At 40.1% G+C, this 15,367-nt stretch overlaps 1 protein-coding gene and 1 long non-coding RNA gene across 2 annotated transcripts in view; one reads left to right on the forward strand and one right to left on the reverse strand.

The window, feature by feature from the left end:
* Positions 1 to 15,367, forward strand: part of LOC102200390 (uncharacterized) — a 39,661-nt gene that overhangs the window by 7,307 nt on the left and 16,987 nt on the right. Inside the window, exon 2 of the long non-coding RNA XR_311739.1 lies at positions 12,050 to 12,107. This is a non-coding gene — a long non-coding RNA (uncharacterized LOC102200390). The remainder of the gene's footprint in view (positions 1 to 12,049; positions 12,108 to 15,367) is intronic.
* anks1b (ankyrin repeat and sterile alpha motif domain containing 1B) overlaps positions 12,540 to 15,367 on the reverse strand; it is a 167,465-nt gene continuing 164,637 nt past the window's right edge. The window contains exons 23-24 of the mRNA XM_013910926.1: positions 15,190 to 15,281; positions 12,540 to 13,949 (exon numbers count right to left, since the gene is read on the reverse strand). Coding sequence (XP_013766380.1) covers positions 13,901 to 13,949; positions 15,190 to 15,281 — 141 coding nt within the window. The 3' untranslated portion in view covers positions 12,540 to 13,900. The remainder of the gene's footprint in view (positions 13,950 to 15,189; positions 15,282 to 15,367) is intronic.

A 15,367-nucleotide genomic window follows, 5' to 3' on the forward strand; every position in this document is an offset into this window, starting at 1 on the left:
GACATTTATGATCTACTTGCCTTGTGAAAAAGTTCACTGTGTTACTCATTTCTACTTCAACCAGCCCATGGATGATGCACCACAGGCTAAGCATTTCTGCTTAGCAACATAACCATAAAATGACCAGACATTCAACGTGCTCAGGTAGCAGATAAACCACCTTGCTTGACAGGCCATTTGTCCCTGTCGAGTCAGTCTCCTGTCACCACATGTAGTTTAGCCCAGATGTCTTGAATTATAATGCAGGGATCATTCAAACAGTCAACGGAGCAGCTTTTGGGATAGTGCTCCCAGAAAATAAGCCCTGAACATGCACACAGGTTTTTTTTGTTTTTTTAAATACCCCAGTCTACTCTTTAATGCCTTGAATCTTGTTTTGCACCCATGAACAAAATTCATGGCAGCTGGGAAAGTACACGCCAACAGAAGTTAAGCAGCAGTTTTAAAAGCCTCTTAAGGCAGAGTGCTGCAACAGTCAGTTTTATCTTACCAGCATTATGGCTGGAATATGCATATGGTACACTGATCAGATTATAAGGTCCCAATTTACAATCCCCAGTGTTTTACAACATGTGTGTCATCTCAGGGACAGATAGACAAAACTGCACTTAAAATCCAACTCCCACATAAAATCTGACCTCCTTAAGCTCTGTATAGTAAGTTACATAAAGAGTTTGGTGGGATGTTTAAAAATGTTTTATACCTACAATCAGATACTTGGATAGGTTCAGTTACTCAAAGTAAGTCCAAAATGTAATTTATGCATTAAAAAGAGAAGTTGTAGCCCTATAAATGTTTAATTTACACAGATAACACACTGACAGGTGAAGAGAATAGTATTTATAATTTCAGTAGAGTATAACTCCGTCCCACAGACCAAGAGACCAGTCAGCAGCCCCCTAGCAATCACCTGTCACTGAGTAAAAAAATATACATTCTCAAACTTACTGGCGAGTGACTGCTACCTGTCACTGGGAAATTGGTTGCAAAGAAGATGTTGCACGAAAAACCGCCTCATAATTGCTTTGGTCACTATCTCGGATTGCCATAGTGGTCCATAGTTTGCATGAAAGAAGCTAACTTCTCTGCAACCACTTGCCACTATTAAGCATTTATACCTTAGGGCTCAACCAACATTTGTCAAACGGGTAAACTTTTATTTTGGAGGATTTATCTCCAGTTTGTGTGCATTTAATGATTTCACTACAGCTTGGTGAGCATATGGTGAGTATTTGCAGACAAGTTGGTGTCTTTAATAGCAATCTCCTAGAACCAAAGCAATCGCAAGGAGATTTTTGGTGCAGCAATAGCAAACGGTTTTACCTAGCGACTAGCAGCAACCTTCACCAACTGCTCAAGGAATGAACATTTTTCCCTAGCAAAGTGTAGTGTCACGGAATCACTAACTGTGTGATTGAATTGTATTTACCTTCATTCATTCTCGTCTTTGAGTTAGCTTCCTTGTATTAAGTTATCAGCACTTTTTGCCTCTATCTTTGTCTCAGTCTTTGTGAACCACACTGGCAGCTGTGCCTCTAGTATCACGACGGAGTATTGTGTTCATCAGCTAGCAATACACTGGTAAGTTTTACCAAAGAGACTTTGTGGCAGATTTGTTCTTTCATGGCTAATGGAGAAATCTGAGTTGGCTTGATGCTGCCTCATGCAATACAGGGTCTTCTGCAGTTGAGTAACAGTTTTGATGGTTAAATTGCTGCAATCTCATTAGATACTGCAATGGCAACTTCAGATACAGTCTGTGTGCGTCTGCTTTTTGTTGTCTGATAACAATTCAGTTTGATGGCTTCTTTATAGACTCATTCACCGTAAAATATTTACGCTTTTTAACAAACGTAAGGGAAGACTCGATCATCAGTGTAAAAATTGTATAAAACCACTGTGTATCAATTTCACCCGTCCTTAACACTCTGCGTAGCTTTGGGTTGTTACCTGCAGCCCTTTCAGGTACAGGTAGCCCGGCACATCCATAGGCATTTTGTCGGAAGGAGGTTTTATTTGTCTCTGTTCAGTCTCAAGAGTGTCATAGAGATACCAAGAGATGGGCATGAGGAGAGCTGGACAGAGCCGTAGAAGGGTCTCAACTTGGCATCGAAACCAGTATCTGCTCCTCTGTGTAAGGAGAAACAGAAGGAATACTGTGATAGCCCTACAAAGTGACCTCCAGCAGGCTATTAATGTTTATGTTCCCAACCAAACTGTTAGAAACAGACTCTATGAGGGTAACCATATGTTCCAGTTGTCCTTTAGTGGAACCTGTGCTCACAGCGCTGCACTGTGTAGCTCAGTTGGTGTTCTCCAGGGAACATCAGAACTGGCAGATCTACCACCGATGTCCTATTCTCTTCACACAAAGAGTTTGGACACCTGTGCCAAATGCTGTCTGTCTGTACATGGTACACTTATTTTCCTGGTAGCGTTTCATTACGATGCCTTAAGAGGCTCTGACTCGACTGACTCGACTGATTATGGGCACACTAAAAGCTTTCAAGAGAATTTCTTAGAAATGTCGCAGAATTGTATTTTTAAATGACATTTAGAACATGAGAGGCTAAAGCCGTCATCACAGCAAACTTTTCCGTGGAGCTGGTTGGTGGTATTGAAGATGAATTTTGTTTTTCTGGGTTACAGCTGAGAGAGAGCTGCTGTCTGTGGCTGTTAGGTTGTGAGGCAGATTTTCCTTTCTTGTCCTAAATTTTGGATCCAAAGAGTCTCTCTTCATCTCACATCACTACCCAGAGTTGTTTTCTGTTCTTTTTTTATCTCCCTTTCTCTTATTTGCAATTCTTTATTGGTGTTACTTTTATCTTCTCACTCTTTTTCCAACTCCATTTACCAGCAGGTCGTATTTTACAGTATTTATTTTGTGCTACACTTGAGCTCTGATTACTGAATTTGTGTAAACTGACACGGTGCTTTGTGTTTGATGGGGTTTTGTTTTATATTAGTGCCAAGGCAGTATCTGAGCTTCAGTATCAGTGGCAAAACAATACAACAGATTTATTAGAGGCACCAAAATGTCCTGAACCTTAACATAGCCTTACTTTATGCTTTGCCCAGCCCTACTTGCACAAAATTGTAGAAAAAAAACAAAACAAAATTAACATAGTGAAATTTTAAACCATAATTAAACTAGCAGGGAATGAGAAGCACCAGACCACATGTGGTCTGTCCCATAAAAATTACATTATAAAATCATCCGGCTTCTGGTCTTCATTGTTGTCTTGGCTACCTTTTCAGTTTGACACAAAACAAACAAGCTTAGCCGTGCATAACTTGGTTTTCTAAGGAAGAAATGACCAGATTTACTTGTTCTAACTTTCTCGCAACATTTAGCATTAATCATTGGTTGTCCCAGTCAATTAGTGTTGCTGCTGCAGAGCTCAAATAAAGGCAGACAGATCTGGAGCAGAGTGACAGGAGCAGGCTGATGAGCGCTGGGTTTGTAGTCTGTGTAGCCTCAGGAAAACTCTGCATCTGTGCTTATGTGCACTTTATCTGGTTATTTTCTTATGAGATTTTATTTTTATTATAAAATAATGAAAACAAACCCCCTGAAGACAGAAACATGCACACAGGCTTTGTACGTGTGTTGTTTTGGAGGATTGAGAGGGGATGGAAGTCATTAAGGTTTGTCACTCGCCTGATACTCCTTTTATGGGATTTAACAATTTAAGATAGCAGATGGCTTAATTTTGCTTAAGTGCTCTGAGGAGTTTGTCTTTGAATATAACATCTTTATGCGTCAGCGACTCTGAGTGTTCAGCAGATACTTGCCCTTAAAGTTGTTTAACAGCATTGGACTGAGAACTAGAAACACAATACTGAGTGTACTTATTAGTGGTTTAATGACCGCCTCCACTAATCAATTAAGCAGAACAGAAGGTTGAGACAAGTGTACGTTTTAACAGAGCATAATGGAAGGTGTTATGTTATATTTGTTCTTATGAATACAAGTAATACCACGGCGGTGGTAAAAAAAAAAGGCCCAGCAGCGTCTCCACTTTCTGAGAGTGCTCAGGAGGAACAACCTGGAGGAGAGGCTGCTGGTGACATTTTACAGAGCCACCATAGAGAGCATCCTAACAACATAGTACGCAGGGTGCTCAGCTGCGGACAGGAAAGTACTGCAGAGGGTCATCAACACAGCCCAGAAGATCACTGGCTGCTCTCTGCCCTTGAGTTGGCATATTCATATTGACTGGGTATGTTCTCAACTCCTGCAGAGGCTGTTTCTTACACATACTGGATGTGTATGGAGTTGAGGAAAAAAATAAGTTTAATAAGAAGTGGGATAACCTGCATGGTTCAGGTACCTTTCTGTGAGATTGAAATCAAAGTTAACAGGCTTGGGTCAGGCTGCAATGAAAATGATTGGTTCAAACAATATTCGACCAGCGTGCATTTTAAAAATCCTTTTGTGAGCCATTCTGCATTTGGCACTCTCAGTATGAAGTAGTATTATTAGACATAGGGTGCAGACCTCAATGCAAACTAAACCAGGTTACAAAATATAATAAAATGAGGCTATAAAGGTTGCAGGGGAGTCGACTATGTGATGTCTATTGTTTTATTTATTTTATTATTTTTTTAATGCCTGTCTGCTGGTGTTGTGTACCCATATGTGATGATAGGTGTAGCTTCAAAGTCAAATTTAACCACGGAGGTCTGTCTATAGCTATCTATGACCCATTCAGATAAAAACTGTATGTCATCGTCTTTAGTGTACTTGTGAATACCAAACTCTTGTGCATGAAGTAGTTTCACTGACGGTGTTCTTGATAAATACCAGTTTGTCTCCCTGTGGCAACAGTAAGGCCATGAGATGCTACTGCACCCCACTTTTGTTCATTAAGAAACAGCTGGGTTAGGAGTTTATGAGCAGACCCTATTTTCAACCTGGTATGCTAAGATAATCCCCTTTGGGCTTAGGGTCTGTATGTAAATGATGCAATGTTTGCTATTTTTAAAAGTCTCTAGAAACAATAATCTGGTGCCAGTATTTGCCCAAACATTCCTTGTCTCCATGCTAACCATTATGACGTCCCTTTCCGATGGGCCTTCCAATAAAAGTGAAAGCTGGAAAATCCACAGCTCTCATTTTGTCTAAAAATGTATTTCAAAGATTATCTAAAGCGATTCCAAGGCTTCAGCTGTCTTTTGGAAAATTGGATAGAATTACAAGTTTGATTTCTTCTTCTCTGTTGCCGCTCCACTTTAATTGAGGCCAAACAGATGAGTAGACTCTTATATAAAAAGCTTTTCTAGTGCAGCTTAAACCTCTGATCATCTTTCTTTCATATTAACGTCTGTTTCTCTAAATTCTTTATTGTGCAAAAGGTATGTTTGTGATCTCTGCTTTACCATTTTGGGGCATAAGAAAGGTGACATAAGAAGCTTTCTGTGATGGTTTGGTGTCACAAAATCATCATCAGCTGCCTAACAACTTACTAGGAGCCCACCCCGACATAAGTTTAAGGTGTTTTGGGAGTAGACATCAGACTCGGATAAGTAAGGCAGGCCGTAACGTCAACGAGAGCCTGTCGGCTCTTATCGCAGTCATGCCAGTTGTATTTTTTGTGCTCTTCAGGGTAGGTCTCCCACATGCTTTAAAAACCACCTACCTTGCATGAAACATTTCCGTTCTTCATCCAGTTGTAGAAAATTGTTATGTAAAATACTTCCTCTGAGCCTTTTTGCAGTGCTGTCAAATCTCATTTTGCAGTAGCACTTAACCTACATGCTTACCCTCTGCCCCATTCAGCACTCTGAGGAGATTCCAGCAAACAAACACAGATTTAGTTTGTCTGGTGCTGGCTTTTAAACAAATGTAAACATTTAACTGAATACAAAGTTGATGCACATCTAAAATTATTTTCCTTCATCTCCACCACCACTAATCAGGTCATGCTTCAACTCTGTTTCAAAAAGTTCAGTATGCAGAGCCTTAGTCTTTGAGCTGTAGTACAGATGATAAACCATATCTTGTATTTTACTTTTTAGGCTGCATGATGAGGTTCTTGCTTTATCTTAGATTTGTGTAGTCAGCTTGGTAAGTATTTGACCACTGCTTTTGATTTTTGTAATTTTGCCTTTGTACACCACAACATTGGATGTGAAATCAAACAGGCACGATGTGATTGAAATGCAGACTTTCATCTTTAATTCAGGGGATTTCACAAAGTATTGCATTAACTGCTTTTTATAGTTTATATAGTCCCCTATTTTCAGGGGTATTTCATGTCTTTCTTTGGGAAACCTTTCCAATTCACAGGCTTTGTGTTGTCAGACAAAGCCTTCATCTCTCCTTTCCAACTGTCCACCTTTGTAGATAGTTTGACTTCTGTCTTTGGGCCAAGTTAAGAATGCAGGGTTTCCACCAGCGTGTTGAGATTTCTCATGTGACATCATAAGCACAATGCTCAAGAGTTATCCACCATAATCGACATAATTAAACCATCGGTTGCTAGGGGAAAATGTGTATTATGTATGTATTGAATCAGGCCCATAGATGGATTGTTCTCAGTCATACTTGCCTTTTCATCAGTCAATCAGGCCAAGCAAAATATAAGACTGATGCTGCTTTTTAAGGTAAATTTAAGTCTAAATAGATGGATAAACATAAGATAAGATAACCTTTATTAGTCCCACGTGTGGGAAATGTGTTTTGTTACTGCAGTGGACAGTGCAAAGTTGCATAGAAAAATAAGAGAAAAACACTGGAATAAGATATCAATAAGATAGAATAAAATACTATATACAATCGAATAAAATAGAATACAAATGCTATATACAATTGAGTATAATACAACGATGCCAGAAAAGAGTATTGCACTTAGTGTTATTGCTATTGCACATGTGTGGATGTGTGTGTTTGATCAGTTGAAGTCTTTGTTGTGGAGTCTGACAGCAGTGGGGAGGAAAGACCTGCGAAATCTCTCCGTCCCACGTCGTGGGTGCTGCAGCCTGCCACTGAAGGAGCTGCTCAGTGGGAGATGTTGTCCAACAGGGATGACAGCTTAGCCACCATTCTCCTGTCACTCACCACCTCCACTGGGTCCAGAGGGCATCCTAGAACAGAGCTGGCCCTGCGGATCAGCCTGTTCAGTCTCTTCCTGTCCCCGGCAGAGATGTTACCACCCCAGCAGACCAAACCATAAAAGATGTCTGAGGCCACCACAGAGTCATAGAAGGTCTTCAGGAGTGGGCCATTCACTCCAAAAGACCTGAGTCTCCGCACCAAGGTACCTGTAGCTGTCTACAGTCTCAATGTCCATACCTTGGATGTTCAGTGGTTGCAGTGGAGGATGTTTGTGCCTGCGGAAGTCGGTGCCTGCGGAGGTAGTTCTGCTGGCACCAGTCCACAAAGCCTTGGGTCAGTTCTCTGTACTCCTTATTGCAGAGTCGTCAGAGAACTTCTGCAGGAAGCACTGGGTGGAGTTGTGGGAGAAGTCTGCAGTGCAGATGGTGAAGAGGAACGTAAAATTTTACATTAAAAGTCCTTGAAATCAAAGAAATTATAAATTTCATGATACATTTTTTAATTTTTACAGATATTAGGTAGACGGCAGAATAATAATACAATTAAGAAAGTTAGCAGTCTACACAACTGCTTACGTCAGTTACCTCATATTTCAGGTGTAGTCCAGGTCAAATTATATGTCAGGAAAGGGCATTCTGTTTTGCCCATAGTTGTGTAAATGAGTGCATAATAAATATTGAGGTGAAGATTACATTTACAAAACCTTTTCATTTCTTAAATATAAAATTTTATTTTCATTTAAAAAAAAAAGAAAAAAGATTAAACTGGAGGCTAGCTCTGACTCTGCCTAGCTTTAGCTTTAGTCATAGCAACTTTTCCATTGTCAGCTTGTTCATAATATGCATGTTCAGCTGTTCGAAGGTGGTTTAAGTAGATTAGGTCTGTTACAAAAGGTTCTGCAGTGGTTCCCTTCGCAGTTTAGTTTGGTTAAAATTGTGTCATAAGTCACTAAGAAGAGCTTTTACCATGCTAGCCTGTAGCTTCCATGTTTCTCCTGAGGTCTGTATTTCAAAGATTTTTTTAAAGTACATTTCTATTCAGATAATCAGCTTTTTATTTGGATAAGTACATTAAACTTTAACTTGTCAACAAATGCCAATGTCAAATCCCGCACTGCGTTTGTGTTTGTTTCATTTTGAGAATCCAGGTTGTTCGCTCGGGTGTTTCTGTGTTAAGAGAAGGCCATAGTCTGTTTGGTTTTTGCTTCTTTGTTTTTTGGACCAACACTCTTCATTGTGTCCAGCTTTATCATGTTGACATCACAAGCTGCTGCTTAGCAGTGTCTCTCTGTGTGCATGTGTGTTGATTCACCTTTTGTTCAACTCTTTTGCAAAACCAGTTGATTTCTCTGTTGCACACTTTCTAGCAAGCCCATTTCTATGTTGAGCTCATCCAGGACATTATGTTAATGCCAGTATTGCTGCAAATCTGCACAGGTGCAAAAAAGGTGTTTTGTGCTCAGCCAGTCATTTACCACAAGAAGCAAATTGTCTTTTATGTAAAACAGTTTCTCAAGGCAGATACTAATCCAATTTTTTGGTTCTGTTTGCATATTAGAGGCATGGAACGGTGGATTCAGGTGTGTCCAAGGAGCTGAATCTAAATGTCCACACAGACCTGTTTCTTTTCTCCCTCATTTCCATTCATGACTCCGTAATCTTGCTTGAAGCCGTCTCTGTTTAACGAATGCCAGATATAATTGTGATTGTTACATGAGTTGTTTTTCTAAAGTATTCTCATTTTAGTTAGTGGCCGTGGGAAGAACACACCATCTGGGATTTTGGCCCTGTCCCACAGTCTGACACAGACACTGAAACAAAGCGTGCACTCTTCCTGCTTAACACTTCGTTGCAGACAGTACAAAATTTAAAAAATTGGTGTCAACAAATAGAACCATTTTGCCATTATTGGTCATTTTCTCGTAACAGCAAAAAAACCTGCCATGCTTGTCCATGTGTTCACGTCCTCCCCCATTATTGTGTCCTCGCTGTATCTCTTTGTGCTCAGTTAAGTGTCTCCACCGCTGCCAGCAGTAGAAATAAAATTGAGCTAGTGGAGATTTGGGAAGCCTGCATACAGCATCCACTGCACCACTTCCTCCACTCTTAGTATAATCTTCCAGAAATAATATCTTGAATTAACTCCCACTCTCCTCCTGCAGTAGTGTCCTTTTATAAAAACAATATAATGCATTGTCAGTTTTCAACAGAATGCACCAAATTGCAGATTGGCAGTAAATCTTCTGCAAACGAATGTGCCACAGCACCACGCCTTTCTCCTCCGATCTCAGAGAACGGCCCAGCGGTCTGTCGGCTTCTTTCGGCTGCAGATTTGAACTGTCCAACCTGCAAACAGATTGCGAGCCATTTTGCGCTGAGGTTTATAGCTCATGGCAAATGCTTGTTCAGCCTTTCACAGACTTGCTGTAAATGTCAGTCCTCTGTAGTTTCATAGATAATAAACCACATCCACTCATCCATACGTCTACATGAGTTGGTAAAAGACGTTGACAGTGATGTAAACCGTGCACTAAGCCCTTGTTTATATATTTATGGAGCATCCCGTTGTTTATTTTTAACGTTTTTTCTGAGCCAGCACCAACATTTATGCAGCGTTGGGATTTAAAGCAATTTATATCCCTTAAAATCCCCCATTAACTCTCATTTTATTCTGCTTCTAACAGCTTCTAGGTTGTAAATTGCAAAAAAAAAAAAGACTTTTAGACACCTTTTGCTGACTGAGAAGGCAGTTTAATTTTCACATTACTGCAGCCTCAAAATGTGGGAGATGGCACACAAGAAATGCCAGTTAATTACACTGATCAAATCTACCACTTATTTTAAATAGTGTCTCTCTACATAGAGACAGTATTTCAGCTAGCATACTACAGAGTCAAGTTACTTTACCTCTGATTTGCCTGAAATTGACAAGGTTTACAATTTGGACATATTATATCATGTTTACTGTGAAATTTTAGCTTTATATATTTAAAAAAGACTCATCTACCGACTCTGAGGCTTTTTATTTTCTTGCACATTTAAATCTGAGGCAGTGTTTAAACATTCACTTTAGTTTCATTTATATAGTGCCAAATGACAACAACAGTTCCGTCAACGTGCGTTATATTTATAAAGGTAAAGACTCTACAATAATACAGAGAAAACAAAGAAAATAGCAACAATCAGATGATGCCGTATGACCAAGTAATTTGGTGACAGTGGGAAGGAAAAACGCCCTTTTAACAGGAAGAAACCTCTGGCAGAAGCGAGCTCAGGGAACGGTGGCTATCTGCAGCGACGGTTTGGGAGTGAGGCTGAATTTTCTGTGAATAATTTGGAGTGATGCTGACTGTATTTGGATACACCATCTACTGATATTTGTTTGTGATACAACTTTTTAGTAATATTTTCAGAATCCAGCATGAAAGTTGAATGTAAATCACATAACTATTTAATTTAATCTATTTGTGAGGCTAAAATTGTAATAAAGCTTGAATAATAAAACATTTTTGCAAATCAGAGATTGTCAAGCAGACGGCCCACGATGATATGAAATGGAGTGACCGAATACTTACATGATTTGATATAAATGTAGCAGGTGGCTCATTCAAATAGTACTTCTTGATCAGAAATACACTCACCTTCAATAGAGCGGATCTTTGCAAACAGCTGCAGATCCAAACCCTACCAGCCTCTTCATGTAGATTTTCTTTTTTGTTAACTGCACAGTTCTCATCTTTTCGTTGTTTTTGAAAGACTAATGTTAACGTGAGTTTGTATCATAAGGTGAATATTTTATTTTTTTCACCTGAAAGCATGTGATGCACCTCCATTCCTTCATTTTGCACCTTCAATTTTGTGTCAGATTTACAAAAAAGGAAAGGCATCGGATAAAATCATGGTGTGACTTCAGAGACGTACCTTACTCAAATAGACTGCATGTTTCGCTTTAACTGCAAAATTTCTCTGACACGATGTGCAGAACGGTAACTCAGTAATGGCCAAAGGCCTTTGCCTTCCTGTCACAATCTATCTGCCTCCCATTCAGTGGTTGGAAACCCAGAAAAATGCAAATGAAATGTGGTTAATCAGCTGAGAAGTGAATGTAATTAGGAAGCAGAGGGGAGCGGTCATTTTTGAAAATGATTGCTTCTGTTATATATGCAGAGATTTGTTGCTCGTTATGATTTCATATTGTGAACACTTTACAATAGGGAGTCTCTCTGCAAATACACAGCAGCTGCAATGGTTCACTGCAGACGTGTCGTGTCAGTGTGTGTGCGCTTTTTCTACATGCAAAGAGGCACGCAGTAAAGTTCGATGATTTGGTTAATGAGGAGGCAGCTAACTGCTCACCCTGCAGTGACCTCAGTGTCAGAGCAGGAAGTTGCTCATCTGATCAGTTCTGAGCTCATCTGCGATCTGTTTTTAGTATACTAAAAAATTCCTATATATAATTGTATACACCTAATTAGAGGTTTGTAGTGCACAGCAGTGGGTTTTGTTCTTTTTCTCGAGTACAGCTTATGTCTTTTCACTACAGTCTTGATGCTGAGTATAACTATCGGTGAAAGTACACTTTAACAAACTTTTGGTCTGTTTCACTACTGTCTCAACATCTTTCTGTCCAGTGGATTCACAATTGTTTTCACTTTCACTAACTCCTTTTACACGACTGCCCTGAGACCTCAGTGATTTTCACCACCTGAAGGTATAAATAATCCACCAGGATTCTGTGAGGAACTTCCTACAAACCAAAAACAAGCTGGTGGAGGAGAAAGTAACTCTTGAGAGCTCTGCAATCAATATTGTACTGATTTATTAACTACAGCTTTTCCCATGAGTGTTAATTTGTGTTCAAATTGTTGAGCAAGACTAAGAGAAGAGCTCTTTAAGAATGAATACAAAGAGAAGATTTGTAGAGATTCTTAATGCTTTGAAGCCTGGAGGAGACAAATGATTCTCCTCTCTTTCTCAATTTCCTTGGTAGAAAGCGGTGAAGTTTTGAAGTCCCAGACATCACAGCTGGGCAGCAGGTCCAGTTTGAGGTATGTGAAATATTACACACACTATAATGCGCAAGTAAGTTCTGAGATGGTGATTGTTGTGCAGAAATGGGGCAAGACCCAGATGGTAAAAGTACATTTTGCAAATGAGAATCAGTGCAACGTGATTTGTGATACTTGGAGATGCATCCTTATCACCTGCAGAAGCTGCACCAAGGGTTAGTACTACAAACAGAGTAGGATTTGCAGCTAAAGCTTCATTGAAATATTCAGGTTGAAAAGTTGCAGACACTACAATAGAGGAACATTACTCAAATATCTCCATCTTTGCTCTCAGTCACAGTGGTAACCAATACCAAAATAAGCCACTATTGTCAGATAATGTGTGTCTAGGAATGTTTATGTTTACTCTGGTATTAGATCTTCTATGCAGTGATTGAGAATGGAAAAAAAAAAGATGTAATAACAACTTCATTCCATGGATAAATATGGTTGTACAAGTCATATTTTATTTAATGTGATTTACAAGGATATAAATAATGGCCAAAATTACAAAAATCAGTGTGCTGGAAGCCCAAGCCTATGTACATTAGTTGGTCAGCAGTGATGACACCAAATAATTCATGTTAGTTTGCACTCAAAATACAGTCTCTACAATCTACCACTTTTTTTTTTTAAAATGTCCAACCTTTATTTTGGTACCATGTTTCCAGTGCCATTTGCTGCAAATCCTTTATTCTTTTCTTTTACATGTATGAACAATGAGTTGGCAAAATATCTATGTACACTTTATAACTGGATGATTTCTCATCCAAATAATACAGTAATACTGCGTTTTTAAAATAGTACATCTGCTAGATAAGAGTAGAGCCCCGTGAGAAATGATGGAGAGTTGACCTGACCTAAAAGTTAGCTAGCCACCTGCGACATTCGCTCTCTGTGTACAAGTGTGATCGCCTAGTTTCGGATTTTATTTTATTTTTTATTTTTTTTTGTTAAAGGATTGCCATCATTCTCAGGCCCAAGGTTTTCATTTCAGCATATCATAGAAAAATAATGTAACATTAAGACAACAGTAGACAAGAATTGCACAAGTATAATCATAATCCTCATGGTAATATAATACTCTCATATTAAACATTAAAATGTCAGGCAATACGAATAGAATACTTTTTTTTTTTTTAGACTCTAGATGCTTTGTTCACATAGGCTCTTCATCCATTATGAGACACCCGTTGCATCTTGAGCGTGTTGCAGCTAGTCATTTACACACTTGTGCATATATCTCTTTATTATTTTCTGACATTAAAGGAAAAACAACAACAAAGAAATAAAATAAAGAAGACCAAAAGAGCCAGCCAGACATCGTGGAACTCATGCCAACACTGACACATGCCCGGTGATGCCCTTTAGTCAGCCCGCCGTCTATTACCTAAACATGCCCTGTAACCATACTCACAGTCTCCATGGAGATGCTGACCTGCCAAAAAGTTCGAAGGTCATGCCTCCCAGTTGGGCGCATAAAACGGATCCTGCTGGAGTTGCAGAAAGTTGAGGCTGCTTTCAAATAAGTGTACATTCAGAGCAGACGGTCGTCTGTCAAGATGCAGTCCTGTCAGTGTGTGTGTGTGTGTGTGTGTGTGTGTGTTTAATTATTAGTTGGTCCGATGTTTACTGTGTCTAGCAACACGTGGATGAATGACGTTAAAATTTTGTAGTCAACTTTAAACTGTGGAGTAGCATCCATGTTTGTAGTCCTTTTGAAAAGTGAACAAGAGGGTCCTTTGTAGTCCTTTTTGCATTGTGTGTGTGACAAGGTCCATGTTTAGGGCTGGCTACATTCTTTGCATTCCACAGTAATAGACATGAGCATCCGGCATTGCCCTGCAAATGAGATGACATCACTTATCGAGAGAGCCCTCACACCCCGCCTCTCCACTGGCCCCCCTGCTCAGCAAATCCAAAATGGCCACCATGCGTTTCACAAGCCACATGCTAAACCTTTTACATACAAGATTTATTCCCCCAAATAAAACAAGGTTTATGGGCTGGGAAAAAAAATGAAAACAAGGTAAAAAAAAAAACAAAAAAAACTCCACGTGATTAAAGTAATTCTGAACATATACACAAACATGTGCTGAAAAAAGGTGCTAGAAAAGCAAAAGTTCACCTAGATCTTCCTGTGTCACAGGTCAAGTTTAAAATATAGTTTGTCAAAGAAATTTACAAGTTTATCTCCAAAAAATAATCTGATATAAAGAATCAAAAAGTTGAAATACATTCTAGTAGCCTGCTGGATGAACCAGTTTGAGTCAAAGTTAGACTGTGCTACATCACCTCTCCCAAAGTTCAGCTCTCCTCTTTGATTAAAAAGTGTTTAAAAAGTCTAAATTTCCCTCCAGTTGTCAAGTTAGGACAACATCCCTCCTCACTGTCAGCTCCCACACGGTGCTCAGAGACAGCTAAAACACTGTTTCGCCTCTTAGCAGTGCTCTGGTTTCAAATCTTGTTCAAGTTATCAGGGGCAGTTGGACAAAAGGGCTAAAATGAATAGTAAAGTGAGGGATGGAGGCAGTTGGAGGAGAAAAGGAGGAGAGAGACGAAGCCAAATGGTTGCACCCATAAACAGGAAGAAAAAGAAACCAAAAAAACAAGAAACTGGAAGCAGAATAACAGAGTGGTTGACTGCTGACTGACCGACAAACATGAAGTGGAAAAACAGAGCTGACCATTCCCCCTACAGGTGGAGACAGAAGTGCACCACAGCCCTGGGTTCAAAGGTCATGCGCCAGCCCTGCAGGCAGGAGGATGTGGCCCAGGCCAAAGAGAGGGGGGGAGAGCAGAAATAAAAGAGAGAAGAAGAGACAAGGAGAAAGAAGAGAGAGACAACGCAGCGCCAAACGTCATCATGCAGTGGACAGGCTCGGCTATCGGGGGCGGGGCGAGATGGGTTTTTTTATTTAATTTTTTTATTTTTATTTTTTCAGCCGGTGAGGTGGCGCGGCGGCGTGCGTCGCTCGTGCCCAACTCCGGGGCGGGGCCCCGGTACAGGGCAACCTCTGAAAGGCACACACACACAGGATTGGACAAGGCGGGTGTATGTTAGAAAATAGTGGTCTCGTACTTGGTGTTGACTCCTCTTTTGGCCTCCTGACCTGGCTCCACAATCCACGGCACGTTGGCATGGCCCTTCTGATCCATGGATGGCTGCTCCATCTGACACAGAGAGAGTCGGAGGAGGAGGAGGACGGGGAGAAGCAGAGTTAGAAAAAAACAAGAGGGGGAGAAGCAGGACAAACGGC

Source organism: Pundamilia nyererei, unplaced genomic scaffold (genome assembly GCF_000239375.1).
Source record: "Pundamilia nyererei isolate P.nyererei 1_Seehausen unplaced genomic scaffold, PunNye1.0 scaffold00052, whole genome shotgun sequence".
NCBI lineage: Eukaryota > Metazoa > Chordata > Actinopteri > Cichliformes > Cichlidae > Pundamilia > Pundamilia nyererei.